At 57.1% G+C, this 25,476-nt stretch overlaps 2 protein-coding genes across 2 annotated transcripts in view; both read left to right on the top strand.

Annotated features, from left to right (window-relative positions):
• LOC135893077 (killer cell immunoglobulin-like receptor 3DL1) overlaps positions 1 to 16,305 on the top strand; it is a 32,457-nt gene extending 16,152 nt beyond the window's left edge. Inside the window, exons 4-10 of the mRNA XM_065420862.1 lie at positions 8,042 to 8,332; positions 12,620 to 12,739; positions 13,289 to 13,316; positions 13,543 to 13,586; positions 14,220 to 14,257; positions 14,514 to 14,630; positions 16,069 to 16,305. Of these exons, the coding sequence (XP_065276934.1) occupies positions 8,042 to 8,332; positions 12,620 to 12,739; positions 13,289 to 13,316; positions 13,543 to 13,586; positions 14,220 to 14,257; positions 14,514 to 14,630; positions 16,069 to 16,305 (875 nt within the window). The remainder of the gene's footprint in view (positions 1 to 8,041; positions 8,333 to 12,619; positions 12,740 to 13,288; positions 13,317 to 13,542; positions 13,587 to 14,219; positions 14,258 to 14,513; positions 14,631 to 16,068) is intronic.
• Positions 16,306 to 18,228: 1,923 nt separating this feature from the next.
• LOC135893078 (immunoglobulin superfamily member 1-like) overlaps positions 18,229 to 25,476 on the top strand; it is a 65,223-nt gene continuing 57,975 nt past the window's right edge. Inside the window, 6 exon segments of the mRNA XM_065420864.1 lie at positions 18,229 to 18,259; positions 19,301 to 19,591; positions 20,340 to 20,380; positions 20,382 to 20,628; positions 22,082 to 22,372; positions 24,725 to 24,846. Of these exon segments, the coding sequence (XP_065276936.1) occupies positions 18,229 to 18,259; positions 19,301 to 19,591; positions 20,340 to 20,380; positions 20,382 to 20,628; positions 22,082 to 22,372; positions 24,725 to 24,846 (1,023 nt within the window).

Genomic DNA, 25,476 nt, shown 5'->3' on the forward strand with positions numbered 1-25,476 from the left:
TAAAAAAAGTAGGATTTAAGTGGTTCCAAGTAATAACAGACAGAACAAAGTAAGTTACCAAGCAAAACAAAACAAAACACGCAAGTCTGAGCGTAATACATTAAGAAACTGAATACAGATGAAATCTCACCCTCAGAGATGTTCCAATAAGCTTATTTCACAGTCTAGACTCCTTCCTAGACTACAGGACCGGCTCTAGGCACCAGCAAAACAAGCACCTGCTTGGGGCGGCACATTCCCAGGGGCGGCACAGCAGCGGGTAGCAGTGGTGGAGGCGCAGCTGGGGCCCGCATGGCCTCAGCCGCGCAGTGCAGGGCGCAGGGCATCTGCAGCACGCGGGCGCCGCTCACCACCTCGGGCAGGTTGTCGTGGCGCACGTCGCCCATGCCGGCCGTGTCGATGAGCAGACGCAGCGCCCCGTAGCTCACCCCCTTCACCCGCGGGATGTCCGGGGACGGGCATGCGGGAAATAGTCGCTCTTGGCTGCCAGCACCGACTTGTGGGCTTGGATCCGCCGGCCGGACACTTCGATCACCAGGTCCGGCTCCTCCGAGACCGGCTGCAGCGGGCTCCAGGGCTGCACTCCAGCCTGGGGACAGTAAGTGCCAGGCGGCGGCCGGGCGATGTCACCTCCTCCCGCCTCGGACTCAGATGCGCCTTGTTAATCTCCCACTGGCTCTTCACCACCCGGCTGCAGGAGGAGGCTGCTCCGGGCCCCCGCCCCTGAAGCACAGGGAGGAGCTGAAACCAGGGGCGCTTTCCCCACCCCCTCTCTCCTCTTCCCCAGCTGATGCGCTCCCTTCCATGGAGCCGGGCTGCTGCTGGCTGCCGATGCTTCTCTCCGCTTCCCCCAGGCCCTAACTGCTGCCCTGCTTCTCCGCAGAGCCTTTCTGGACAGGTCTTTGCCTCACTGATATTCCCATCAACCGGATAGGACTGGGCTCTCCATGGCTCTAGCAGAGGCTGGACCTGGCTAATGTCCCCCCCCCCCACATTTCCAGCGCAGCAGCACAGTCAGCCACCCCGTCGCCTTCCTCTTCTCCCCCCTCCCTTTTTCCTTTTTTTCCTTTGCGGTTTAAGGTTGAACGTCGCTGTGGGTTTTCCCTGCTCAACTCTCCTTCTTGGCACATGGTCAATTTCAGCCTTGTTTCCAAGCCTGGCCTCCTCTCCCATGCTGACAGCAGAAAGGGGTGTGGCGCCAGCCCTCCCTGCAGCCTCTCCCTGCTGAACTTTTCAACTTGACTAATTTCAACATCTGTTAGATCTCTGTAACCATCATAGGTTTGCTGCAGCTTGATTGCTCAGACTTTCCGTGAGTGGCATTGACAGATCAACGTATAGTAATAAAGTATCTCACTTCCTGTTCCTTGGGGGAGCTGGGTTTTTTTTCCTGGTGCAATTTAATTGTTGATGAGCCTTTTTCCTATTTTTTTTCTTCAGAGTAAGTGACACATGTCCTTTAACAAGTGAAAGATCATTGAGTTTTAACAGTTTTGATTTACCTAGATGTTCGTATGCATCTCCCAGGATCAGTTTGACTAATTGCGCTGTTTTATTTCAGCTCAAAGAGGAGCTAAAGAGTTTCCTTGGACTTTCTGCTCTGAAATTTGCAGCAACAGAGTCAACTAAACATGCTGATGTGTGATTATATTCTGCGATTATTGCCCCAATATGCAAACATGTGTACAAGCCAAAAAAGAAGGCAGGGGGGAGCGTCCAAAATTTTTTTTGCTTGGGGCGGCAAAAAACCTAGAGCCGGCCCTGCTAGTCTGGGCCCAATCCTTTCCCCTGGTGCAGTCCTTGTTAGTTCCAGCAGACATCTTAGGTGGAAAGCAGGGGTTTTGTCATGACTGCCATGTCATGGCAGCCCCCTTTGTTCTGTTCCACCCCCTTTTATAGCTTTGGCACAAGGCGGGAATCTTTTGTCTCTCTGGATCCCCACCCCCTCCTTCTAAATGGAAAAGCACCAGGTTTAAGATGGATTCCAGTATCAGTTGACATTTTCACATGTCCTGTGAGAACCCTAATCTCCATTCTTCCAGGGCTGGCCCGAACGTACCCAGGAAGGTTTGCGAGTAAACAGAGCCATTTACAGGTCATTGATTCTGAAGCACCCGTAACGGCTTCCACTTAACATGTTGACATCAGTAATACAAGTTTATATCTTATTCTCCTAACTCCAGACATAGAAATAATACATGCAAACAAATGGGATGACCACACTCAGTAGATTATAAGCTTTGTAATGATACCTTACAAGAGACCTTTTGCATATTCCAGTTACATCATATTTCCACTCATAAGCATATTTCCATAAAACATTAGGGAGTGCAATGTCACAGGGCCTTTCACATCTAGAGAGATGACTCTAATCAGCATCCTTTTCTCTAACCACTAGACCCACCCCCCAGTCCCCAACCAGATCCAGGGAGAGAACCCAGGTGTCCTGGCTCCCAGCCTCTCCCACTCAATCGCTAGACCCCATTCCCTTCCCAGAACTGGGATATATAACAGGGTAGGTGCCGGGCATCAGGTTTACACAGAGTTTCACTGGCAGTAGCAGAAACAGGAAGTGAGCGCCGGCTCTGGGCAGACTTCCCCTTTCACAGATTTATCGTCTGTTTGTTTAACAACTCAAAATATAAATTTACCCCTATGTCACCCCCTCACAGGGGCCAGAAACCACAACCCCTCTTTGCCACATCACTTGACTAAGAATAGATTCTGCATCAACACGAACTGAGAAGGAGGTTGGCCAGATCCCTCCACGCTCATGCTCCAGGGCAGGTGCTGGGCCCACCCGGGTCAGGAAGGAATCTCTGTCTCGCGCCATTGGAGAGGGTTGCTCCTTTGCGCAGGGGAGGGGGCAGGAAGAACCCTCCTCTGCTCTGAGCAGCTGCTCGAGGGAGGCTAGACGGGCCTGTTGGGAAAGGTCAGGGCAGCCTGGGCACCTCTTGCCACCTCCTGAGATTCCCCCTGTTCCCAGCTGGTCCCTGGACTGGGCAGCTCCCATGTGGGGCTGGGAGGTGATGTGGGTTGGGGGGTGTGACGATGCGGTTCTGGCGGAACCCAGCTGAGAGTGCCAACTCAGGACAAATTGCTCAAACAGGGCAGTTACAGCCCAAGGCTGGGGTTTTTTCCACCTCTAAGGCAAACCAAACCAGCCAGACTAAGAGGACTTCGGTCTCACCCCACTGGCTAACTGCAAGTCTCACAAGCAATCTCCTTAGGCACTCCAGTTTCCCAGTATTACCACCAGTGCCACTCGTTATGGGGACAAATGGTTATGAAAACCAATACCCCAGTAAAAGAAAAAAGGTTCTCCTGATCCCAAAGGACCAAGCCCCAGACCCAGGTCAATATACAAATCAGATCTTACCCACAAATCACGCTGTTGCCAATCCTTTAGAATCTAAAATCTAAAGGTTTATTCATAAAAGGAAGAAGATCTAGATGAGAGCTAGAATTGGTTAAATGAAATCAATTACATACAGTAATGGCAAAGTTCTTGGTTCAGGCTTGCAGCAGCGATAGAATAAATTGCAGGTTCCAATCAAGTCTCTGGAATACATCCCCCGCTGGGATGGGTCCTCAGTCCTTTGTTCAAAGCTTCAGCTTGTAGCAAAGTCCCTCCAGAGGTAAGAAGCAGGATTGAAGACAAGATGGAGATGAGGCATCAGCCTTATATAGTTTTTTCCAGGTGTAAGAACACCCCTTTGTTCTTACTGTGGAAAATTACAGCAAAATGGAGTCTGGAGTCACATGGGCCAGTCCCTGCATACTTTGCTGAGTCTCAAGGCATATTTGCCTTTTCTCAACTATAGCGGGACCGCTTGGAAATAGTGACCATAATACAATAGCATTCAACATCCCTGTGGTGGGAAGAACACCTCAACTGCCCAACACTGTGGCCTTTAATTTCAAAAGGGGGAACTATACAAAAATGAGGGGGTTAGTTAGACAAAAGTTAAAAGGTTCAGTGACTAAAGTGAAATCCCTGCAAGTTGCGTGGGCCCTTTTTAAAGACACCATAATAGAGGCTCAACTTCAATGTATACCCCAAATTAAGAAAAACAGTAAAAGAACTAAAAAAGAGCCACCGTGGCTTAACAACCATGTAAAAGAAGCAGTGAGAGATAAAAAGACTTCCTTTAAAAAGTGGAAGTCAAATCCTAGTGAGGCAAATAGAAAGGAGCACAAACACTGCCAACTTAAGTGCAAGAGTGTAATAAGAAAAGCCAAAGAGGAGTTTGAAGAACGGCTAGCCAAAAACTCCAAAGGTAATAACAAAATGTTTTTTAAGTACATCAGAAGCAGGAAGCCTGCTAAACAACCAGTGGGGCCCCTTGACGATGAAAATACAAAAGGAGCGCTTAAAGATGATAAAGTCATTGCGGAGAAACTAAATGGATTCTTTGCTTCAGTCTTCACGGCTGAGGATGTTAGGGAGATTCCCAAACCTGAGCTGGCTTTTGTAGGTGACAAATCTGAGGAACTGTCACAGATTGAAGTATCACTAGAGGAGGTTTTGGAATTAATTGATAAACTCAACATTAACAAGTCACCGGGACCAGATGGCATTCACCCAAGAGTTCTGAAAGAACTCAAATGTGAAGTTGCGGAACTATTAACTAAGGTTTGTAACCTGTCCTTTAAATCGGCTTCGGTACCCAATGACTGGAAGTTAGCTAATGTAACGCCAATATTTAAAAAGGGCTCTAGGGGTGATCCCGGCAATTACAGACCGGTAAGTCTAACGTCGGTACCGGGCAAATTAGTTGAAACAATAGTAAAGAACAAAATTGTCAGACACATAGAAAAACATAAACTCTTGAGCAATAGTCAACATGGTTTCTGTAAAGGGAAATCGTGTCTTACTAATCTATTAGAGTTCTTTGAAGGGGTCAACAAACATGTGGACAAGGGGGATCCGGTGGACATAGTGTACTTAGATTTCCAGAAAGCCTTTGACAAGGTCCCTCACCAAAGGCTCTTATGTAAATTAAGCTGTCATGGGATAAAAGGGAAGGTCCTTTCATGGATTGAGAACTGGTTAAAGGACAGGGAACAAAGGGTAGGAATTAATGGTAAATTCTCAGAATGGAGAGGGGTAACTAGTTGTGTTCCCCAAGGGTCAGTCCTAGGACCTATCCTATTCAATTTATTCATAAATGATCTGGAGAAAGGGGTAAACAGTGAGGTGGCAAAGTTTGCAGATGATACTAAACTACTCAAGATAGTTAAGACCAAAGCAGATTGTGAAGAACTTCAAAAAGATCTCACAAAACTAAGTGATTGGGCAACAAAATGGCAAATGAAATTTAATGTGGATAAATGTAAAGTAATGCACATTGGAAAAAATAACTCCAACTATACATACAACATGATGGGGGCTAATTTAGCTACAACGAGTCAGGAAAAAGATCTTGGCGTCATCGTGGATAGTTCTCTAAAGATGTCCACGCAGTGTGCAGAGGCGGTCAAAAAAGCAAACAGGATGTTAGGAATCATTAAAAAGGGGATAGAGAATAAGACTGAGAATATATTATTGCCCTTATATAAATCCATGGTTCGCCCACATCTCGAATACTGTGTACAGATGTGGTCTCCTCACCTCAAAAAAGATATTCTAGCACTAGAAAAGGTTCAGAAAAGAGCAACTAAAATGATTAAGGGTTTAGAGAGGGTCCCATATGAGGAAAGATTAAAGAGGCTAGGACTCTTCAGTTTGGAAAAGAGAAGACTAAGGGGGGACATGATAGAGGTATATAAAATCATGAGTGATGTGGAGAAAGTGGATAAGGAAAAGTTATTTACTTATTCCCATAATACAAGAACTAGGGGTCACCAAATGAAATTAATAGGCAGCAGGTTTAAAACAAATAAAAGGAAGTTCTTCTTCACGCAGCGCACAGTCAACTTGTGGAACTCCTTACCTGAGGAGGTTGTGAAGGCTAGGACTATAACAATGTTTAAAAGGGGACTGGATAAATTCATGGTGGCTAAGTCCATAAATGGCTATTAGCCAGGATGGGTAAGAATGGTGTCCCTAGCCTCTGTTCGTCAGAGGATGGAGATGGATGGCAGGAGAGAGATCACTTGATCATTGCCTGTTAGGTTCACTCCCTCTGGGGCACCTGGCATTGGCCACTGTCGGTAGACAGATACTGGGCTAGATGGACCTTTGGTCTGACCCAGTACGGCCTTTCTTATGTTCTTATGTTCTTATGTTCAATGAGTCCATTGTATAGCTGATGGTTCTTAATGGGCCATCAAGCAGGCTAGGCAGAGCTAACACCAGCTTGTCTGGGATGTCACCCAGAAGCATAGCATAAGTTTGCAATACAGACAGTATAGAGCCAATATTCATAACTTCAACTATAACACTGATACACACATATAGACAGCATAATTATAACCAGTAATCCATAACCAGCCTGAGCCTGGGCACCTCTTGAGGCCTCCTGAGATTGCCTCATTCCCACCTAGTCCCCGGACTGGGCAGCTCCCATGTGGAGCTCGGAGGTGATGGGGTGGAGGCGGGGCAGCTGCAGGAGGGGATGTGGTTTGCTGAGCGTGGCAGGGAGTTGGCTTTGCTCTGACCGTGGTAGATTTGGCCTGGAGATTGCAGAGAAACCATCTGATGGGAAGAAAGGGGCCGAGCGCATCAGGGGTTTCCTGGGGCTGCAGCACCTGGCGCAGTTCCTCATTCTGCTCACACTCGGGCCTCAGGCTGGGTGGAGCTGGGCTCTAGGGCGTTGGAGGCAGCGCTGAGGGGCCCCCACTGCCCCGTCATGGCGTCTGCTCTCACTGCCCTCCTCCTCGGTGAGTATCGGAGATAGCCAGGGCATGTGCCCATGGAGGGGGGCAGGATCTGAGCCCCGGGTGTAGGAGTCAGTTACTCTGGGATCTGGTCCCTAACGAGCTGTTTCCTTTCCAGGCTGCTGGCTGGCTGGGCGGAGCGGGGTGTCGGGAGGTGAGTAGCTGTGGGCAATGGCGCAGCTGGGGGAATTTCCACATTAAGGACGAGGGACGTGGGTGGGGGGTGGGGGTGGGGGGTGCAGATCCCCCAAAGGGATGATCCTGTCAGACCCCTGCTCCCTCCCACACCGAGAGGTGGGGACTGAGACCTCGCCCCACTCATTACAGGGATGGGCACCACACAGGGTGAATTCACCTGCTCTCAAAGCTCTGCCCCCTAGACTCAGGGCACCAGCCACCCCACAGTGCCCCCGCACTGTGCCCAGGGAGCTGGCAGGAGCCCGGGGAACGGGTCAGGCAGAGCAGGGCTGTAAGACGTGGACACGCAGAGGGACTGGAGCAAGGCACCGTTGTGTCTCACCCTCGGCTTGCTGCACACGCGCGTGTCACTGCTTTGCTCGTGGGTCCGGCTCAGCCTGACCCGGTGTTCGGAACGTCCCCTGAGCAGCTTTGGGAATATCCCGTCCCCAGAGGGGCCGCCGGCACCAGGCAGAGCGGAGCTAAATCCCCAGCGGCTGAAAGCGGTTTGTGGCGGAGCAGAGCCAGAGGTTGAGCCCCAGGGGTGGGCAGGAAAATGTTCGAACAACCGGGGGATTTTGCAAACGTGGTTTTCAGAGTCTTTGTTCAAAGGACTCAGATTTGTCCCACGAACCCCCCCCCCGCACTCCTGTGCAGACAGCTCATTGGAGTAAATGTGGTTTTTAGAATATTTTAAAGAATAATCCACGTTCAGCCCAACTACAACAGAGCTGCAGCTCGGCTACAATGTTAGAAAAACAGAAGCGGGTGATTCTGATCTCAGCCCCTGGGGTCAATCCGGAGTCACCCCTGACTGCAGCGGGGGCAGGGCTGAATTGACCCTGGAGAAATGAAGGAATCTGAGACTGGAAATCTCCTTCCCCCTCCTGTGTCTCTCCCCGGCTGTGAGCCGCGGAGCCGGGCCTGCACCCCAGGGACGGGCGGGAGGTAAAACGCTGGAGCGACAGATGGGCAGAGGATTGAATCAGATGGACATGGTTTGTGTCACCCCCACTTACTGCCTGTTTGTTTGTGCATCCAGAGGGCTCCCTCCCCAAACCCTCCATCTCCGTCAGCCCCGGTGGGGTGATCCCCGTGGGGGGAAATGTCATCATCCGGTGTCGGCATCAGCGCCTGGGCCTGAGGTTCCTCCTCTACAAGGATGGAGACGGGAACCATCTGACTTACACAGACCCTGCTGGCTCTGAGGCTGAATTTCTCATCACCAGCGCCAGACGGGAACAGAGCGGAAACTACACCTGTCGTTATAGCAACAGAACAGGACCAGCTGCCTACTCGGAGCCCAGCGCCCCTGTGCAGATCATTGTAGCAGGTGAGGGGCCCAGCCCGGCACCTCGGCTCCCAGCCCCACACCCAGCCAGGCCCCGGGGGATCTCCCTAAGCCCCGGCACCCAATGGATGGGACGTCCAGCCAGTGAAGGTTGGGTGTGTCGGGGAGAGCTCAGCCCCCTGGAGGTGGGCGTGTGGGGAGGGGGAAGATCTCAGGTGGTGCCCTGGATCCCAGGGGAAACCCTGACCCTGTCTCTGTCTCTGCCCTGTCTCATGCTGGGGACGGGGCACAGTGGCCGTGCCAGGGTCTGTCTCACGCCCCGTCTCCCTCCCACTGCAGAGCTCAGCTCTCCCAAACCCTCCATCTCCCTCAGCCCCAGCGGGGGCGTCACCTTGGGGGAGCCACGACCGTCCGGTGTCGGGGTCGGCGCCGGGGGCTGGAGTTTGTTCTGTCCAAGGCTGGGGCCAGGAACGCAGACAGAGGCAACGACACCTGCTATTACCCCCACCCCCCCTGACTCGGATCCCGACACCTGCTCAGGGCCCAGAGACCCTGTGCATCTGGTGGTAGCAGGTGAGGAGCCCGACTCGGCATCCCCGTTCCCAGCCCCACACCCAGCCAGCCCCACAGGGGGGCTCCACGCCAATGGGACACTCAGAGCCAGGCTCTGCCCTGAGTCCTGGGCCCAGCAAAGGGGACTGTCCCGATTTATGCTCCCAGCTTTGGAGCAGCCTCTGGGAGCCCTCGTCAATGTGCCAGACCCCCTGGGGATCACTCTTCCTTCAGGGCAAGCCCCGCGGCTCCCCCGTCTCCTTAGGCTGGACTCCTGGGCCGGCTGCCCCCCGGCTTCCCGTCACAAGCGCTGTTCGGCAAGTGCCGCTGAGGCAGATCCTGAGGGAGCCTGGTACAATCTTGGGGAGCAACGCGCTCCTACTCCAGCACGGGCACACAGGAGGGGCTAGGAGGCCACTGCACCCAGCGCAGGAAGTCTTGGGTTTACCCGGAGAGAAGAACGTTATAGCCGGGTCCAGCCTGGCTCCCCAGAGCCCCTGCCAAGCGGTGCCCCCCTGGGCCCCTGATCTGTCCCTCGGCTCCCTCTTTGTTCAGCTTCCTGGGCGAACCCCGGCCTCCCGCCTTTCCTCAATCCTTGGCTGTCCGGCTGGTCACACCCGGCTGGCTTCCTGCGGGGGCTGGGCCATCCATGGTCGTTAGTTGGCGGCAGGTAGCAAATGTCCCGGAGATGGGCTTTGCCCTGGGGCCCCCAAAGCCCGAGACACGGTTCAAACATATGTCATGGCCTGGCTGGGAGTAAACAGCCTTTGTTCGCGACCTAGTTCACCATGCAACATAGAGGAGAAACTGAGGCAAACATGGAATTGTACCAAATATTTACAGAAAATTCCCACTCTGTCACAGGGAAGCCCAGCCAGGGAGCAGGGACAGAGTCACTGGGGGTGTTTGTGTTCACCAGCCAGGGGGCAGCAGCAGCCACTGGAGATTCATAACAGAGGGAGGGGGGATCCCTGCCCCCAGGGGGAGCTGCAGAGTAGGGGTCTTTCCCAGGGGGATGCTCCCCCGGGCTGCCCGCACCCTGGGGGCGCACAGAGGAGTCGGGGCCTAGGGGCTGCAAAGTTGGCACCATCCCCAGCCATGAAAATCCATCCCCCGCCCCCTGGAAATGACCCTGACGATCAATGCAGTGAATCTCCCCCACCGACGGATCTGGGAGGGGAGCGAAGTCTCCTGCTCAGACACGAACCTGCCACTAACAGGGCAGCAGGAGGCTTCCTCTGGGGGCAGCTGGGCCCATCAGTGGCCACGGGCAGTGCCCTGGAGCTTGCCATGAAGCAGCCAGTATGGGAGGCGGGATACTGGGATAGATGGGCCCGTTGGCCTGAGGCGGTGTGTGTGCCGGGTTGAATCACAGAAACCCCTTTGGGAACTGCCACCTGATGTGTTGAGTCTAACTCTGAGCCCATTTTCCCTGCCAGCTTGGGAATCCAGAACCCTGCCTGGTTTGAACCAGACACGCCTGCCTGCTGCAAACACAGACCCAGGTCTGAACCACGTCCCCCACAAGCTGCAGGCTTAACTGAAAACAGCTTAAGAAGTGCTCCTGTCTTTAACACTCAGATGCTCAACTCCCAATGGGGTCTAAACCCAAATAAATCCATTTTACCCTGTATAAAGCTTATGCAGGGTAAACTCATAAATTGTTCTCCCTCTATAACATTGATAGAGAGATATGCACAGCTTTGCCCCCACCCCCAGGTATTAATACATACTCTGGGTTAATTAATAAGTAAAAAGTGATTTTATTAAATACAAAAAGTAGGATGTAAGTAGTTCCAAGTAATAATAGACAGAACAAAGTGAATTACCAAGCAAAATAAAATAAAGCATGCAGGTCCAAACCTAATACAGTAAGAAAATGATTACAGATGAAATCTCACCCTCAGGGATGTTCCAGTAAGCTTCCTTTTACAGAGTAGTCAACTTCTAGTCTGGGTCCAGCAATCACACACGCACACCATGATTACTGTCCTTTGTTCCAGTTTCTTTCAGGTATCCTTTGGGGGTGGAGAGGCTATCTCTTGAGATAGCTGAAGACCAAATGAAGGGGTCTCCCAGGGATTTAAATAGACTTTATCTTGTGGGTGGATACCCCTCCCTCCCCCTGTGTAGAATCCCAGCTACAAGATGGAGTTTTGGAGTCACATGGGCAAGTCACATGTCCATGCATGACTCAGAACTTACAGGTGGCAGCCATTGTTCACATGCTACCTTGAACGTTACCCAGGTAGACTTCTTAAGTGGATTGGAGACTTCCAAGGTTCCCTTATCTGTTAAGTGTTTCTTGATTGGGCACTTAATTTGCCAATTCCTTTCTAAGCAGCTGCCCAAATGCTTTCCTAAGGCTACTTAAAATCAAACAAGTACACAGCCAATATTCATAACTTTGAATACAACAATGACACATGCATACAAATAGGATTAATACATTCAGTAGATCCTAACCTTTACAGAGATATGTGACATGGCATATGTAGCTGTCACGGACTCACAGATTGTGCCCACTCTTGGCCTGGTGCGGTCCGTGGGGGGGTGCCCCTTTCAGTGCGACAGCCCTTCTCGGGGGTCCACTCTCTCTCGGGGTCAGGCCCCTCCACCTCCTGGAGCTGCACCTCTCTGAGCCTTAGCACGTCTGTCTCTGCCGTGGGCCCCCTCAGGAAGTCCACTCGCTCTGGACCCCCGGGGCCTCCACCCCCGAAGGGGTTGATGCAACCCTGTTCTCTAGACCGGAGTGACGCTCAGCCAGCATAAAACAGGAGGATTTATTGAGAGTTGAACACAGCACAGGAAACTCTCAGGGCCTCAGGCCTGGCCTCTCTCAGCCCAGCACATCCCAGTCTCCCTGCATCCAGGTGGGCTCTGCCTGCTCCCCCTCTCCAGCCCAGAGCCCCGCTGCTTCCCAGCTGGGCATCTGAGATCACCGGCCCCAGGCCCCGCCTCTGTCCATTGTCTTCTCTCCAGGTAAACAGGGTCGTAAACCGGAGCCTCCTCTCCTCGCTTCTGTCCTCTGGCTGGAACCGGCTGGTTAGGTCACTGGGTCCTCACTCTGCAGCCCATTGTCCACCCACTGGCCAGAACCAGCTGCGTCTCCTCAGCTGGGCCTCCGGGTCGCCAGGTCACCGGTCGCTGGGGTATCCATCCTCCCGGCCATCGGCTGGGTTCCCATGTCCTCTCTCCGGTCCTCTGCAAAACACACTCCCTCTCCCCTCACCTCGTTAAACCAGTAACACCCAGGGAAACTGAGTCCCACCCCCTCCGCATGCAAACCATTGAAACTCCACAGAAAACAAGAAAACCCCCCACTTCGTCACAGTAGCATAAAACATAATCCAGTTATGTCAAATTTACATTCATCAGCATATTTCCATAGAGGATATGGGCTGCAACATCACAGTGTGTCCAGGTCTGGCTACTGCCATGGCCCCAAGTGGGGGTGGGGCTGGAAATGACGGCCAGGCTGGATCAGACAGCGCCCCATAGCGCTGCGCTAGTGGGGCCAGCCCTGACTGATGGGGAGAGCGCCCCCTACCGAGCCCCCCCGCCCTGCAGCCCAGTGCCCCCAGCGCAACAAATCCCCCAAATCTTGCTGGCTCTGACCCCACTTGATGTCCTGGGGCCCCCAACATCCTCCCCAAAGAATTTCGTGCTGCCTGCGCCCTGCGGTGTCCCAGTCCCTAGGGCGCCGCCTGGGATGGGAGGGGCTGGGGGGCAACAGACCAGCCGCCCCCGGCACTCACGGCTGCTGCTGTTTTCCAGGTGGATCGGAATCGCCGGCAACTCCAGTTCTGACCAACCCCATCATCGCCGGGGTGAGTGCGGCAGCTGCTGGCTTCCTCCTCCCCGTGGCCTTCGTCTGCTTCAGAATAACCCGAGCCAGTGAGTGCCCCGCCCAGCGAGGGAAGGGTTAAACCTGCGGCTAAGCAGGGCGGGATGGGGTCACGGCTTGGATGGGGGACTGTGCCGGGAAAGCCAAGGAGCAGGGGGGCTCAGCAGGGGGCACTGAGTGAGTAATCCCTGTACACACAGCTGTCCCACCCCAGAGGTGGCTGCATTTCAGCGCTGAGCGAGGGGTCCCTGTTTAACGAGCCCCCGGCACCGTGCTTCTCAGGTACCTGCTTCTCAGGATGCCACGGGAGCCACTGGCCTGTGGATCAGGTTCGTTATAACGAGTCACTAACAAGGGAGGATTGGGGACAGGAAAAGCCCCCCCGAGTTAATCTGTCCCTCCCCCTCATACATGCTATGGTGTTGTGCTGCCGCCTGCTGGTCCGGCCCAGCCCAGCAGGGATCCAGGCTCAGCACCAGCAGGAGAGGGGACCCTCCAGGACCCCCATCCCTGCTGCCCTGTGGGGGTGAGTGGCCGAGCGCTGGGACCGGGGGATCCCGATTGGCTCATGGGGGATTCTGGTTTGTGTCCCTCTGCAGGAAAAGGAGCCGCACAGAGACCGAGCAGGTAGGAACCTGGCTCCTCCCCGCTCCCGATCGACCTGCCGGGGTCACAGGGCTCCTGGGTTCTGTCCCAGCTCGGGGAGGGAAGTGGGGTCTAGTGGTTAGAGCGGGGGGGGAGGTTAGGGTAAAGCATGAGGGAGGATGAGGGGCTCTCTGGGTTTGTCGGGGAATCTCCCTGCGGTTTGGGGGATATGACATTTACAAGGGGATTTTCTCTCTTTTGGCACCAGCCCTTTGGGGGTGTTGAAGGCCCCGGATCAGCAAGACCCCGTCTGTGAGTAACACACCCAAGAGGGTACAAGGGTGGGACAGGACCCCTGGGGAGGGGTGGAGCTTGTGGGGGCTCCACCCACATGGGGCTGCTGCTGGGCGGGACTAAGGAGAGGGTCCCAGAGGTAGCCGGTGTCAGCTGAGCTTCTTGCCTCCCTCCACACCAACTCCTTGGGGGTCACCCTCCCCTCCCCCTCTAGGTTAGGGACTCCCTCTGTGGGGCCCCCCATTCTCCCCCACAGGCCTGGGGCTTTGTGTGTCCCCCCTTCAGTTCTCCATCAGACCTTCCCAGCCAGTGACCTGTGGGGAATCCCCATCCACTCCTGGCTCCCAGCCCCCTGCTCTAACCACTAGACCCCACTCTCCTCCTAGAGCCAGGGTGAGAACCCAGGAGTCCTGACTCCCAGCCCCCCTGCCCTGCTGTAACCCCCTAGACTCTGCCGCCATCTCTGTGCCTCAGTTTTCTTCCCTCCCTGTAACACGGGGCTAATGACCCTGGCCCATGCTGTGGATTGGAGGAGGGGGATGGCTGTGCCGGGCTCTGACCCCCTGGATGGACGAAGGGGTCGGAGCTGGGTGTGGGGTTCTGCTCTGGGCCGGCCGGGGGTGCAGCTCAGCGGGTGTCTCTGTTCCGCAGACTCCTCCATCGACGAAGGGAAACAGCCGCCGACCCTGGTAAGTGTCCCCTGTTCCCCCATGGGGCCTGACCCCAACCTTGACCCACATGGGCCCCACTCACCTTATGTGGCACACTCAGTATTTTGGGGTGGGGATTGGGTTGCTGGGAGGGGCTTATGGGATCACCAGCTGGGATTGCAGGGGTGTGTGTGTGTTTGGTGGGGGGTAGGTGCGCACACACACACACACACACACACACACACACACACACACACACACCCCCTTCAGTGACTCTCTCCCCTCCCAGCCGCAGGAGCCTGACCCTGGTGCCGAGGGACTCACCTACGCCGAGTTGGACCACCAGGTGCTGCAGGCCAAGCAGGGGGCCCCAGCCCCTGCCCCCGAGCCCATCCTGTACACCGCCATCAACGTGAGCCGGGGGCCCCCGCAGTGAGAGCCCCCTGCAGCCATGGGGCGCCGGCCCCCAGGTGGCAACAGACTCACCCACCTGTAGCGCCAGCCCCGAGAACTCTGATTCCAAGGAAGATTTTGGGCCAGGGGACGTCCCAGGCTGCCCTCCCCCTGCTGCAGCCCCATCGCATCGAGCTGCTGTCCCCCTGCCCCGCCCACACCAACATTTGGAGGGTTGTGGGGGGCTCATCACCGGGAGGGGGAGGGGACACATTGAGGCAGCTTTTATGTGATTTTGCATCCTGTTAATCTCCAGATTTGTAATAAACACAGAACCACAAACCATCCCCCTGGGCAGGCCCCAGCCCTGCTGTCCCTGCGCCTGGAGAGTGTGTCACACCTGGGGGAGAAGGGATCGCTCTGAGACGGCCATGGGCCCCTCCTGCTCTAAGCACTATACCCCAGTCCCCTCCCAGAGCCGGGGTATATTACAGGGTCGCTGCCGGGGAATCAGGTTTACGCTGAGTTTCACTGGCAGTAACAGAAACAGGAAGCGAGCGCTGGCTCTGGACACACTTCCCCTTTTCCCGGATTTTTCGGCTGCTCCTTTAGGAATTTAGGATCTAAATGTCTCCCTCCCTCCCCACCTCACAGGGGCCAGAACCCACGGCCCTTATGTCCCATCTCTGTCTCACACCACTTGGCTAAGAACAGCATCTGCAGTGACACTACCTGGGAAGGAGGTTGACCAGATCCTTCCACCCTCATGCTCCAGGGCGGGTGCCGGGCCCAGCTGGGTCAGGAAGGAAGCTTTGCCCTGCTCGATGAGAGAGGGTTGCTCCGTGGGGGGTACTGTGTGGTGTGGTGGGAGCTCTGAGCTGCCGCTCCAGGGAGGCTAAATGGGCCTGTTGGAAAAGGTCAGGGCAGCCTGGGCACCTCTTGACACCTCCTGAGAGTCCCCCGTTCCCAGCTGAGAAGAAGACAATGGACAGAGGTGGAGCTTGGGGCCGGGGATCTCAGATGCCCAGCTGGGAAGCAGGGGGGTCGGGGCTGGAGAGGGGGATCAGGCAGAGCCCACCTGGATGCAGGGAGACTGGGATGTGCTGGGCTGAGGGAGGCCAGGCCTGAGGCCCTGAGAGTTTCCTGTGCTGTGTTCAGCGCTCAATAAACCCTCCTGTTTTACGCTGGCTGAGAGTCGCTCCGGTCTAGAGAACACGGTTGCTTCAACCCCTTCAGGGGTGAAGGCCCGGGGGGTCCAGAGCGAGTGGACTCCCCGAGGGGGCCCACGGCGAGAAACAGACGTGCTAAGGCTCAGAGAGGTGCGGTTCCAGGAGGTGGAGGGGCTTAACCCCGAGAGAGAGTGGACCCCCGAGAAGGGCTGTCGCGCTGAAAGGGGCACCCCCCACGGACCGCACGGGGCCAAGAGTGGGCACGATCTGTGAGTCTGTGACACCCAGTACCTCACTACCCTGGATCTTACCAAAGGCTACTGGCAGGTGCCTTTGGACCCGGAGGCCAGGGCGAAGTCTGCCTTCACCACCCCAGTAGGGCTCTTCGAGTTCCTGGTCCTGCCTTTCGGCCTCAAGGGGGCACCTGCCACCTTCCAGCGCCTGGTGGATCAGTTGCTAAGGGGGATGGAGGACTTTGCTCTGGCGTATATTGAGGGGGCCCACGGCGAGAAACAGGCGTGCTAAGGCTCAGAGAGGTGCGGCTCCAGGAGGTGGAGGGGCCTGACCCCGAGAGAGAGTGGACCTCCGAGAAGGGCTGTCGCACTGAAAGGGGCACCCCCCACGGACCGCACGGGGCCAAGAGTGGGCACGATCTGTGAGTCCGTGACACACGCGAAGAGAGAATTGAAGATATGTTTTTCCAGTCCTTCAAACCATTTTCAGTAACCGATGTACCAATTGCGTGATTTCTAAACAACTTGCAGCAAAAACAAAACACAGAGTCCTTCGACACTGAATATTGTAACCACTTTCGATGAATTTCTTCCCCATTAATGAGTTTCCTCTTGTAATGCTGAGCAGAGAATTTTCTTTTATTTCCATCCTTAGGGAAGGGAAATTCATGAACTTGTTCGGGTCCATGTTCCACGAGAATTTGCCGCACGCTGTCATCACACCTGGGCCATGAAGCTGGGTCCCCATATTGTAACTTGTTTGTAACGTCCTCATCCTTTCTTCCTTCTGCTTCATTTACTTCAATTTCTGCATGTGTCTCTGAAGGTGAATACATTTTCTCCACTTCCATATCAGTCTGATGCTGTGAGCTGCCTTCATCTAGAAGTAAGTTTCCATCATCTTGAGTTTCCGAACTGCATTTTTGTGGATGTGAGCTACCCTCATCTCGAAGTAATATACCTTCATCTTGATGTTCCAAACTGCTTCCGTGCGGATGTGAGCTAACCTCCCCTCCAAGTAAAATTCCTTCATCTGGATGCTGTGAACTGCTTCCATCTTTATTTGGATTAAAGAGAAGATATTTCAGGAAGGATCCCTGCTGTTTTGCTAGGTCCTTTTTCTTCCCACCCTTTCGTTTACGATACTCAGCTCCTGAGGGTTTTCTTTTTCCTCTTTCTGCCATGGGGCATTTGAATATTGTTATGTACTGTGCTCCCGACTGCACGCATTATAGCACGCTTCGACACACCACATGGTTGGCGATTTAAACCACATTGCAGCCATCCCAACACGTCTTTTCACTGCTTAAAGGGTCAATGATTAGTAACATACACTCACTTACCTATTAAAACAGTTAGTTACAGCGTTTATACAGAAACAAAATGACCTTTTTTGACGTTATAACCCGACACCGGTTGTTTGGAAAGTAACCCCCTTCCTCACGTTTACCCGCTTGGAGTGTGACATCATCATTTTCGTAGTCTATTAAGTGTTAATGCTGTTACTTTTCTTTTATGGACCTTATTTATTACATGTGAACCAGTTATAACAAAGAAACGTGGATTTAGTACATCCTTGAATCTTTATTATGCCGAAGAAAAATCTGCTTTTAACCATCTTAATTTAAATGAAACAAGCACAGAAACAGTTTCCTTCCCTTGTGAAATCTTTCTTTTTAAACTTTCCCTTTATTTTTTTAGCAGTTTAGGTTTAATACAGAACTGTTCTGTATTTGCTTGTTTTTTTAAGTTATCTTTGCTGCCGTCTGATCGCTCACGTCCAGTTCCAAATGAGGGGTGTGGCTGATTGGTCAGTTCGTAACTCTGAGGTTCTATTGTAGTGGTCAGTGGAAGATTGCAGACAAGACCCTGTGATCTTCTGGCTCCCAGCCCGATGCACCTTCCCCAATGCTGCAGGGTACACTGAGGGTGACCTCTCCCCCCTCCCCACAGAGACATAGACAAGCTGGGAGTTGCATGATGCTTGGCCAGGCTGATGGGCCCAGGGTTTCCTGGTTTTGCAGGGACCTCTGCTTGCTTTGGCTGCCCTAGATTTTGCCTGCAGATTAGAGACAACATGTGATGGACGCAGGAAGACACAAGACATGATAGACTTCCTGTAGCTGGAGCAACCAGCTGAGTTCCTCATTTGGGACTCGGAGTTGGACTCCAGGGTGTTGGTGGCAGTGCTGAGGGGCCCCTCGCTGCCCCCATCATGGCATCTGCTCTCACCGTCCTCTTCCTCGGTGAGTATCGGATAAAGCCAGGGCGTGTGCCCATGGGGGGGGGGAGGATTTGAGATAGGGTGGGTGGCCATGGGGGGCAGATCTGAGACCAGGGCATGTGCCCAAGGGGAGGGGGGGAGATCTGAGACCAGGGCATGTGCCCTTGGGTGTGGGATCTGAGACCAGGGCGTAGGATCCAGTTGCTTTGGGATCTGGTCACTAACAAGCTGTCTCCTCTCCAGGCTGCTGGCTGGCCGGGCACAGCGGGGTGTGGGGAGGTGAGTATCAGTCTGTGGGGAGGACGGTAACATCAAGGATGGGGGAGGGGATACATGGGGTGGGGAAAAGAGGAACTGAGCCCTGAACCTTCCCCAAAACTCAACCCAAACTCCCCCTGTGAGCTCAGACCCAGCCCCGTTCTTCTCTGCCCCCCACCCCCTGCCATTGAGTAACTAGGAGCTGAATCTGGCTCCCAGGGTCCGGCGAAGCAGACGGGAACCATCCCCTGGTTCAATGTCCTGCCCCCAACAGTCTGAGAATCGGGGGGGGGGGCGGGCGCGGGACGTGGATTTATTTCAGCTCATACGAACGCTAACAGGGTCTGTCTGTGGGCTCTAGATCCCCTCGGGGAACCGAAACGTTCCCGGTCAGTGCAGCCGTGGGGGAGAACCCCCCAGATACACCCCCAACAGCTCCCTCCCCTGCACTCACAGCCCCCGCCCCGTTCCCAAGGCCTGGGGAAAGGTGGGTCTTGTGCGACTACCGCCAGTCACAGACTATTTCCAACTATGGGGCCGGGGGAAGAGCTGGAGGGGGGCACTGGTCAGGCTCCCTGGCTGGCCTCAGGTGGGGCTGTCGGGGGGGGCAGGTGATCTCTCATGCAGCCGGGTCCTGAGCGACGTCTGGGTGAACCCCCTGCCCCCGAGCCCCATGGGCAGCAGTGCCAACCCTGGTAGGGGACAGACTCCTAGAGAGGCCGAATGATGGATGGACTGAATTGGGGTAGGGGGACACGGGGGGCTGTGTCTCCCCTGTTTAACTCCTGTCTCTTGTTGAAAGCAGGGCGAGATTACCCCAAACCTCCCATCTGGGTGAGCCCCAGCAGGGTGGTGGCGCTCGGGGGAAGAGTCACCATCCGCTGTGAGGGTTTGTACCCGGGCATGGAGTTCTTTCTGCGTAAAGCTGGACACCCGAACCAGCAGGTGCGGTCGGTGCCTGATGGGACCGTGGCTGAATTTCCCATCCCCAGTGTTGGCCGGGAAGATGGAGGGAGCTACACCTGCGACTATCGCTCCATAACAGATCTGAATCGCTGGTCATTTCCCAGCGACCCCATCGAGATAATTGTAGCAGGTGAGGGGCCCGGCTCAGTGTCCCAGCTCCCAGCCCCACACCCAGCCAGACCCACAGGGGGTCTCTGCACCAATGGGATGCTCAGAGCCAGGCTCTGCCCCGATCCCTGGGCCCAACAGAGGGGACACCTGGCTGGGCAGCAGTGATGGAGTCACTGGGGAGTTCCCAGCCAGTGGGGAGAAGCAGTCACTGGATGTTCAGGGCTGAGGGAGGGGGATCCCTGCCCCCAGGGGGAGCTAAGGAGCAGGGGGGCCTTTCCCAGACAACACATCAGTTAGGGGGTGATGGGCATAGCTGAATTTTATAAACCTCAGTGTACAGTAGAGACTTGCACTGTCCCCTACAAGTCAGTGGTGGTGCTGTGCACAGAACCCAGGAGTCCTGGCCCCCATCCTCCCTGCTCTCCCCACTAGACCCCACTCCCCCCTAGAACCGGGGAGAGAACCCAGGAGTCCTGGCTCCCAGCCCTCCCAGCAGAGAAGCCAGGGACTGAATGGACCCTGAAGACTGGACTGGCCTGTCACGCGCTAGGGAGCAGAGCTCTGGGCCCCCAGGGGCTGGGGTTGCTCCGTGTCTCATGCTGTTAGCCCAGGGCTCAGAGGAAACTCTGGCCCCTGTGGAAAGGCATCCAGGAGTCCGTCCCCAGGGCCGCCGGGTCTGACCCACCACTGAGGCCACGTGGTGAGGATGGGCCCCAGGACTGAGTGACGGGGCCTGCGTCTCACGGCCTGTCTGCTTCCCACTGCAGAGCCCAGCTACCCCAAACCCAATATCTCCCTGAGCCCCAGCGGGGGGGGGGGTCTCCCTGTGGGGAGCCGTGGCCGTCCGGTGTCGGGGGCAGCACCAGGGCGTGCGGTTCATGCTGCATAAAGAGGGACGCCATTTCCCACCTGTGGATTCGGACGGGTTTGGGGCTGTGTTTTCCAGCAGCAACGTGCGCCGGGAGGACGGCGGGAGCTACAGCTGCTCCTATCACAGCAGATCGGAGCCACTCGCCGGGTCGTACCCCAGCGACCCCGTGGAGCTGGTGGTGAGAGGTGAGGGGCCCGGCTCGGCGTCCCCATTCCCAGCCCCACCCCCAGCCAGACCCTCACGGGGGCTCGGTGCCAATGGGACGCTCAGAGCCAGGCTCTGCCCTGAGCCCTGACCCCGCAGAGGGGACGCCTGGCCGGGGAGCGGGGATGGAGTCACTGGGGGGTTCCCCAGCCAGGGGGGAGCAGCAGCCCCTGGAGACTCGGGGCAGGGAGGCGACTTTAACGCTGCCCCTTGTGCGTAGGAACCGTGAGTCTGTATTTAATCCCGTGATCCCATCACCCCTGTTCTCCAGACTCCGCCCCAGGCAGTGCCCTGGCTGGGGCTGAATGAGGCAGGGGCTGCAGGAGAAGCAGTGACTTGGTGGACACGGCACTGGGCTGGGACCCAGGAGATCTGGCCCAGCTCCTGGCGTGGCCACAGACTCTGTGTGATGGGAGCACGTCACAGTTGCCAAAAGTGTCCTTCATTGTGGGCGGCCTCAATCTTGGGGGATCTCAGGCTGAGCGCCCACAAACCAAGACCCCCACAGTTAGTGGAGACCGCTGCAAACGCTGGCCTCAATAGCGCTGGATCCCTTGAGTTGGGGGAGCATGAAGGGCCCAGCCATGATCAGGGCCCCGCTGTGCCAGGCGCTGCATAAACACAGAGTGAAGAGACAGCCCCTGCCTGTGGGAGCTCACTAAGGAAAGTGAACATGTCTGTGCCCTGTAGAATGGGGATAAAGATGCCTCGCTGCCTCCCGGGGGGCTGACTCCCTTCCTGTGTGGGGCTCAGGCCCTGCGGTGTCAGGCACCAGAGACTAAACCATGAGTCGCTCTGTGCTCGGGGGGGGGGGAGGGCGATGCAGTGAATGAGGCAGGGGCCACACATGGCATATCAGGACCCCAAGAACTAGGCAGCCACAGCTCCGTGTCTGTGGGGCTGCCAGCCCAGCTCGCAGGCCGGGATTCTGGGTCAGGGGAACTCTGGGATCTGGGAGAAAATCTCTGCCTGGGGCCCCTGGATCTGCCCATGGCTGGGGTCAGCTGGAGAATCATAGAAGATGAGGGTTGAAAGAAACCTCAGGAGGTTCTAGTCCAACCCCCTGCTCAAAGCGGGACCAACCCCAACTACATCATCCCAGCCAGGGCTTTGTCAAGCCAGGCCTTGAAAACCTCTAAGGAAGGAGATTCCACCACCTCCCTAGGGAACCCATTCCAGTGCTTCACCACCCTCCTAGTGAAAATTTTTTCCTAATATCCAACCTGGACCTCCCACACTGCAACTTGAGACCATTGCTCCTTGTTCTGTCATCTGCCCCCACTGAGAACAGCCGAGCTCCATCGTCTCTGGAACCCCCCTTCAGGTAGTTGAAGGCTGCTATCAAATCCCCCCTCACTCTTCTCTTCTGCAGCTGGAGGACGAGGCTGGGTGGGTGCCCGGGTCTGGCTCTCACAGCCTGTCTCCTGTGTGCAGATCCCAGCTTACCCAGACCCTCCATCTCTCTGAGCCCCCCTGGGGTCACTGCCCCAGGGGCAGACGTCACCATCCGGTGTCAGGGTCCGCGCTGGGACGTGAGGTTCTTCCTGCACAAGGCTGGAGACCTGAACCCGCAGCGACACATGGACCCTGCTGGGGACGGGGCCGAGTTCCGCATCCCCACCGTGGGCCGGCAGCACGGAGGGAGCTACAGCTGCAGCTACCGGCCCCGATCAGAGCCCTTCGTCTCCTCGCAGCCCAGCGACCCCGTGCAGGTGGTGGTAGCAGGTGAAGGGCCTGGCTTAGCTAGGGTTACCATATTTCAACACTGAAAAAAGAGGACACCCCACGGGGGCCTGGCCCTGCCCCAACTCCGCCCCTTCCCCACCCCCAGCCCCGCCCCAACCCCGCCCCTTCCCCAAAGCCCCTGCCCCAACTCTGCCCCCTCCTCTGAGCACCCTGCATTCCCCCTCCTCCCTCCCGCTCTGATCTTGGTTGGGGGTTGCTAAGTGCTTCCCTGCTCCCCACTCGCCCTGCAGCCCCTCCGCCCCTGCAGCCTCTGTGACCCCTGCTCCCCACTCGCCCTGCAGCCCCTGCACCCCCCGCCCCTGCAGCCTCTGCGCCCCCCGCCTGCCCTGCCCCTGCACCCCCCCACCCCTGCAGCCTCTGTGACCCCTGCTCCCCACTTGCCCTGCAGCCCCTGCACCCCCCGGCCCCTGCAGCCTCTGCGCCCCCCGCCTGCCCTGCCCCTGCAGCCCCTCCGCCCCTGCAGCCTCTGTGACCCCTGCTCCCCACTTGACCTGCAGCCCCTGCACCCCCCGGCCCCTGCAGCCTCTGTGACCCCGCCTGCCCTGCTCCCCCGCTCCCCCGGCAGCCTCTGCCTGCTGGGGGCTTCAGACGCTCGGCAGCGCGGGTCCCTGCAGCCCCGGACGCAGCTTCCTTCCTGTCGCCGAGCTCATTCCCCGGCCTGTCTGTCCTCGCTGGAAACAGCTCCCGCGGCGCCGGGTTCCGAGCTGCGCGGGGCAACGGGGCCACAGGAAGGGTCCCCCAGTGGCCGCGGGTCCCCGCCCACGAGGGAAGCCCGAGCCCCCCCGTTCCCCGCCTGAGCATTGTAGCTGGGGCAGCTGGGCTGCGCTGCGGACCCGGCGGATCGTGCTGGGCGGACCCTGGCTTATGCCTCCCTATTTCCCCGGACATGTCCGGCTCTTTGGCAATTCCCCCCGGACGGGGATTTGAGCACCAAAAAGCCGGACATGTCCGGGGAAAGCCGGACGTATGGTAACCCTAGTTAGCGTCCCTGCTCCCAGCCCCACACCCAGCTGGACCCTCGGGGGGGCTCTGCACCGATGGGACGCTCAGAGCCAGGCTCTGCCCTGAGCCCTGACCCAGCAGAGGGGACGCCTGGCCGGGGAGCGGGGACGGAGTCACTGTGGTGTACTCCAGCCGGGGGGAGGAGGAGCAGCTTGAGATTCGGGGCTGGGGGGGATTCCTGCCCTCTGGGGCAGCTGCAGAGAAGGGGGCTGAGTCACTGTTACAGCCCCTCCCCCCACCCTGACAGACACTGTTTCTGTTCCTGCAGGGGGAACCGACTCGTCTCCGCCTGGAGCAGCGCCGGCTCCCACCCGCCGGGGCAGCGCAGGGCCAGGTACTGGGGCCGGGCCGGGGTGGAATCCGCCATTGAACCAGATGTGGAAACAGGTTGTGGTGCACAGGGCCCGCGCCTGGTTGTGGGGGACGGGGCAGTGCCTCTGGATGGGTGGGGCCCAGACATCAGGGGGAGTGGCAGCCCCCTGTCCCTAATTCACAACCAGACCCCCAGCTCCCCAAATGCCTCCTGTCCTGCAGGTCACTGCCTGGAATTTGCTGGGGGATCCCAGGGGAGGGGCAGGATCTGGGGGGTTGGGCTGTGAAATTGGGCTCAGCTGGGTGCAAGAGTCCTGGGACAATAACTGCCCCCCCCTTCTTGGGCCACATGACATCCCCTGGCAATAGGAGTGAGTATTACCCAGAATTCCCTTGGGTCTTGCTTCCCCTCCCCACACTGGGGTCTCAGGGGACCCCCGACCCTCCCCGCAATGGATGTTCTGCCGCCTCTGGCTGCTGCCTGGTCCCCTGTGCCCTGGGCAGCACCTGAGTGTGGGGGGCAGCAGGTGACGTCCCAGCCTCCCCCAGCGCGCACTGCCTGGCTGTGTTTGGCAGCAGCCGAGATACCCCGAGGATGGGCTCACTGCACAGCAGACAGGCCGGAGCAGAGGTACCTGTGGGGGTGGACAGAGGGGTCCTATGGGGACAGGGAGCTGGGGTGGTTCCCTGTTGTGGGGGGCTGAGACCCTGAGGCTCTGATTGTCCCCATCCCCTGGCCAGGCCCTGGGGTGCCGGGTGTCTTGGGGGCAGTTCGTCCACCTGGGAGCCCCCTTCACCGGGGAAGCTGAGATTCAGCCCCCCAGGGCAGCAGGAGTCAGCCTCCCACGAGGGGTCCGGACCGAGGGAGGCCCCAGAGCCGCGGTGCCTGGGAGATCCCCAGAGGGGGGATGGGCCAGATCTGCCAGATGGGAAGTTGGGGGTTTCCACTCCCGGGGTAGCGCCAGCTGTTGATCTCCCCGTCCGCTCTGGCGAGTGACTCTTCCCTTCCCCCCGCAGCAGCCCCCCCAGGGCACCCGGATTTCACCCACGCCAACATCGCCCGCCTGGGGCTGGGTGCTGCGGTCCTGCTCGTCCTGGGGCTGATCCTGGCTGAGGTGTATTACAGCCGCCCAAGGGAGGTGCCCTAGGTGAGGTGACCCCCCCCTTCTGTGCCCCTTGCTCCCCTCAGGGGCTGGGCCTAGGGTGACACAGGACCCTCTAACCTGCCATCTCTCTGTGCCCCCAGGAGCCTGGATCCGGCTGTGCGGAGAAGAGAATTGCCCTGGGGGACGAGCCACTTCTCCTCGGGGGGGCTGAGACACCGGCACAAACCCCCCTGCCCCCAAACACCCCTGCCTCGGAGAATCCCCCCCCCAAACAGCTTCCAACCTGACAGGGCACCCCAGGATTGAACCCCCAATGCTGTGAGCACCAGCCCCTGCGGTACCAGCTAGCGGAGCCACCCCTGGGCTGGGCACATTGGGCTCCCCACGGAGCAGCCCCTGGAGGGCGACCGGTCCACTCGCTGGTCCAGCCGGGCCGGTCTCTACTCAGGGCTGTCAGTGGGGAGCGGGGCCGTAGCAGGGCTCAGCATGGGGAGGGCACTGCCTGCGTCTGCGGGGAGGCCAGAGCACTGGGGGGCCGGGCACTCGATAACTAACCCCTTCCTGTCTGGATTCCCAGATCCACCCACTCTGCCTGCTCCCTTTCCTTAGGGCCGGGTACCCAGCACGGACACCCCACCCGCCTGCCACCTGCCCCTTCGCAGC

This window comes from Emys orbicularis, chromosome 21 (genome assembly GCF_028017835.1).
Source record: "Emys orbicularis isolate rEmyOrb1 chromosome 21, rEmyOrb1.hap1, whole genome shotgun sequence".
NCBI classification, from domain to species: Eukaryota; Metazoa; Chordata; order Testudines; family Emydidae; genus Emys; species Emys orbicularis.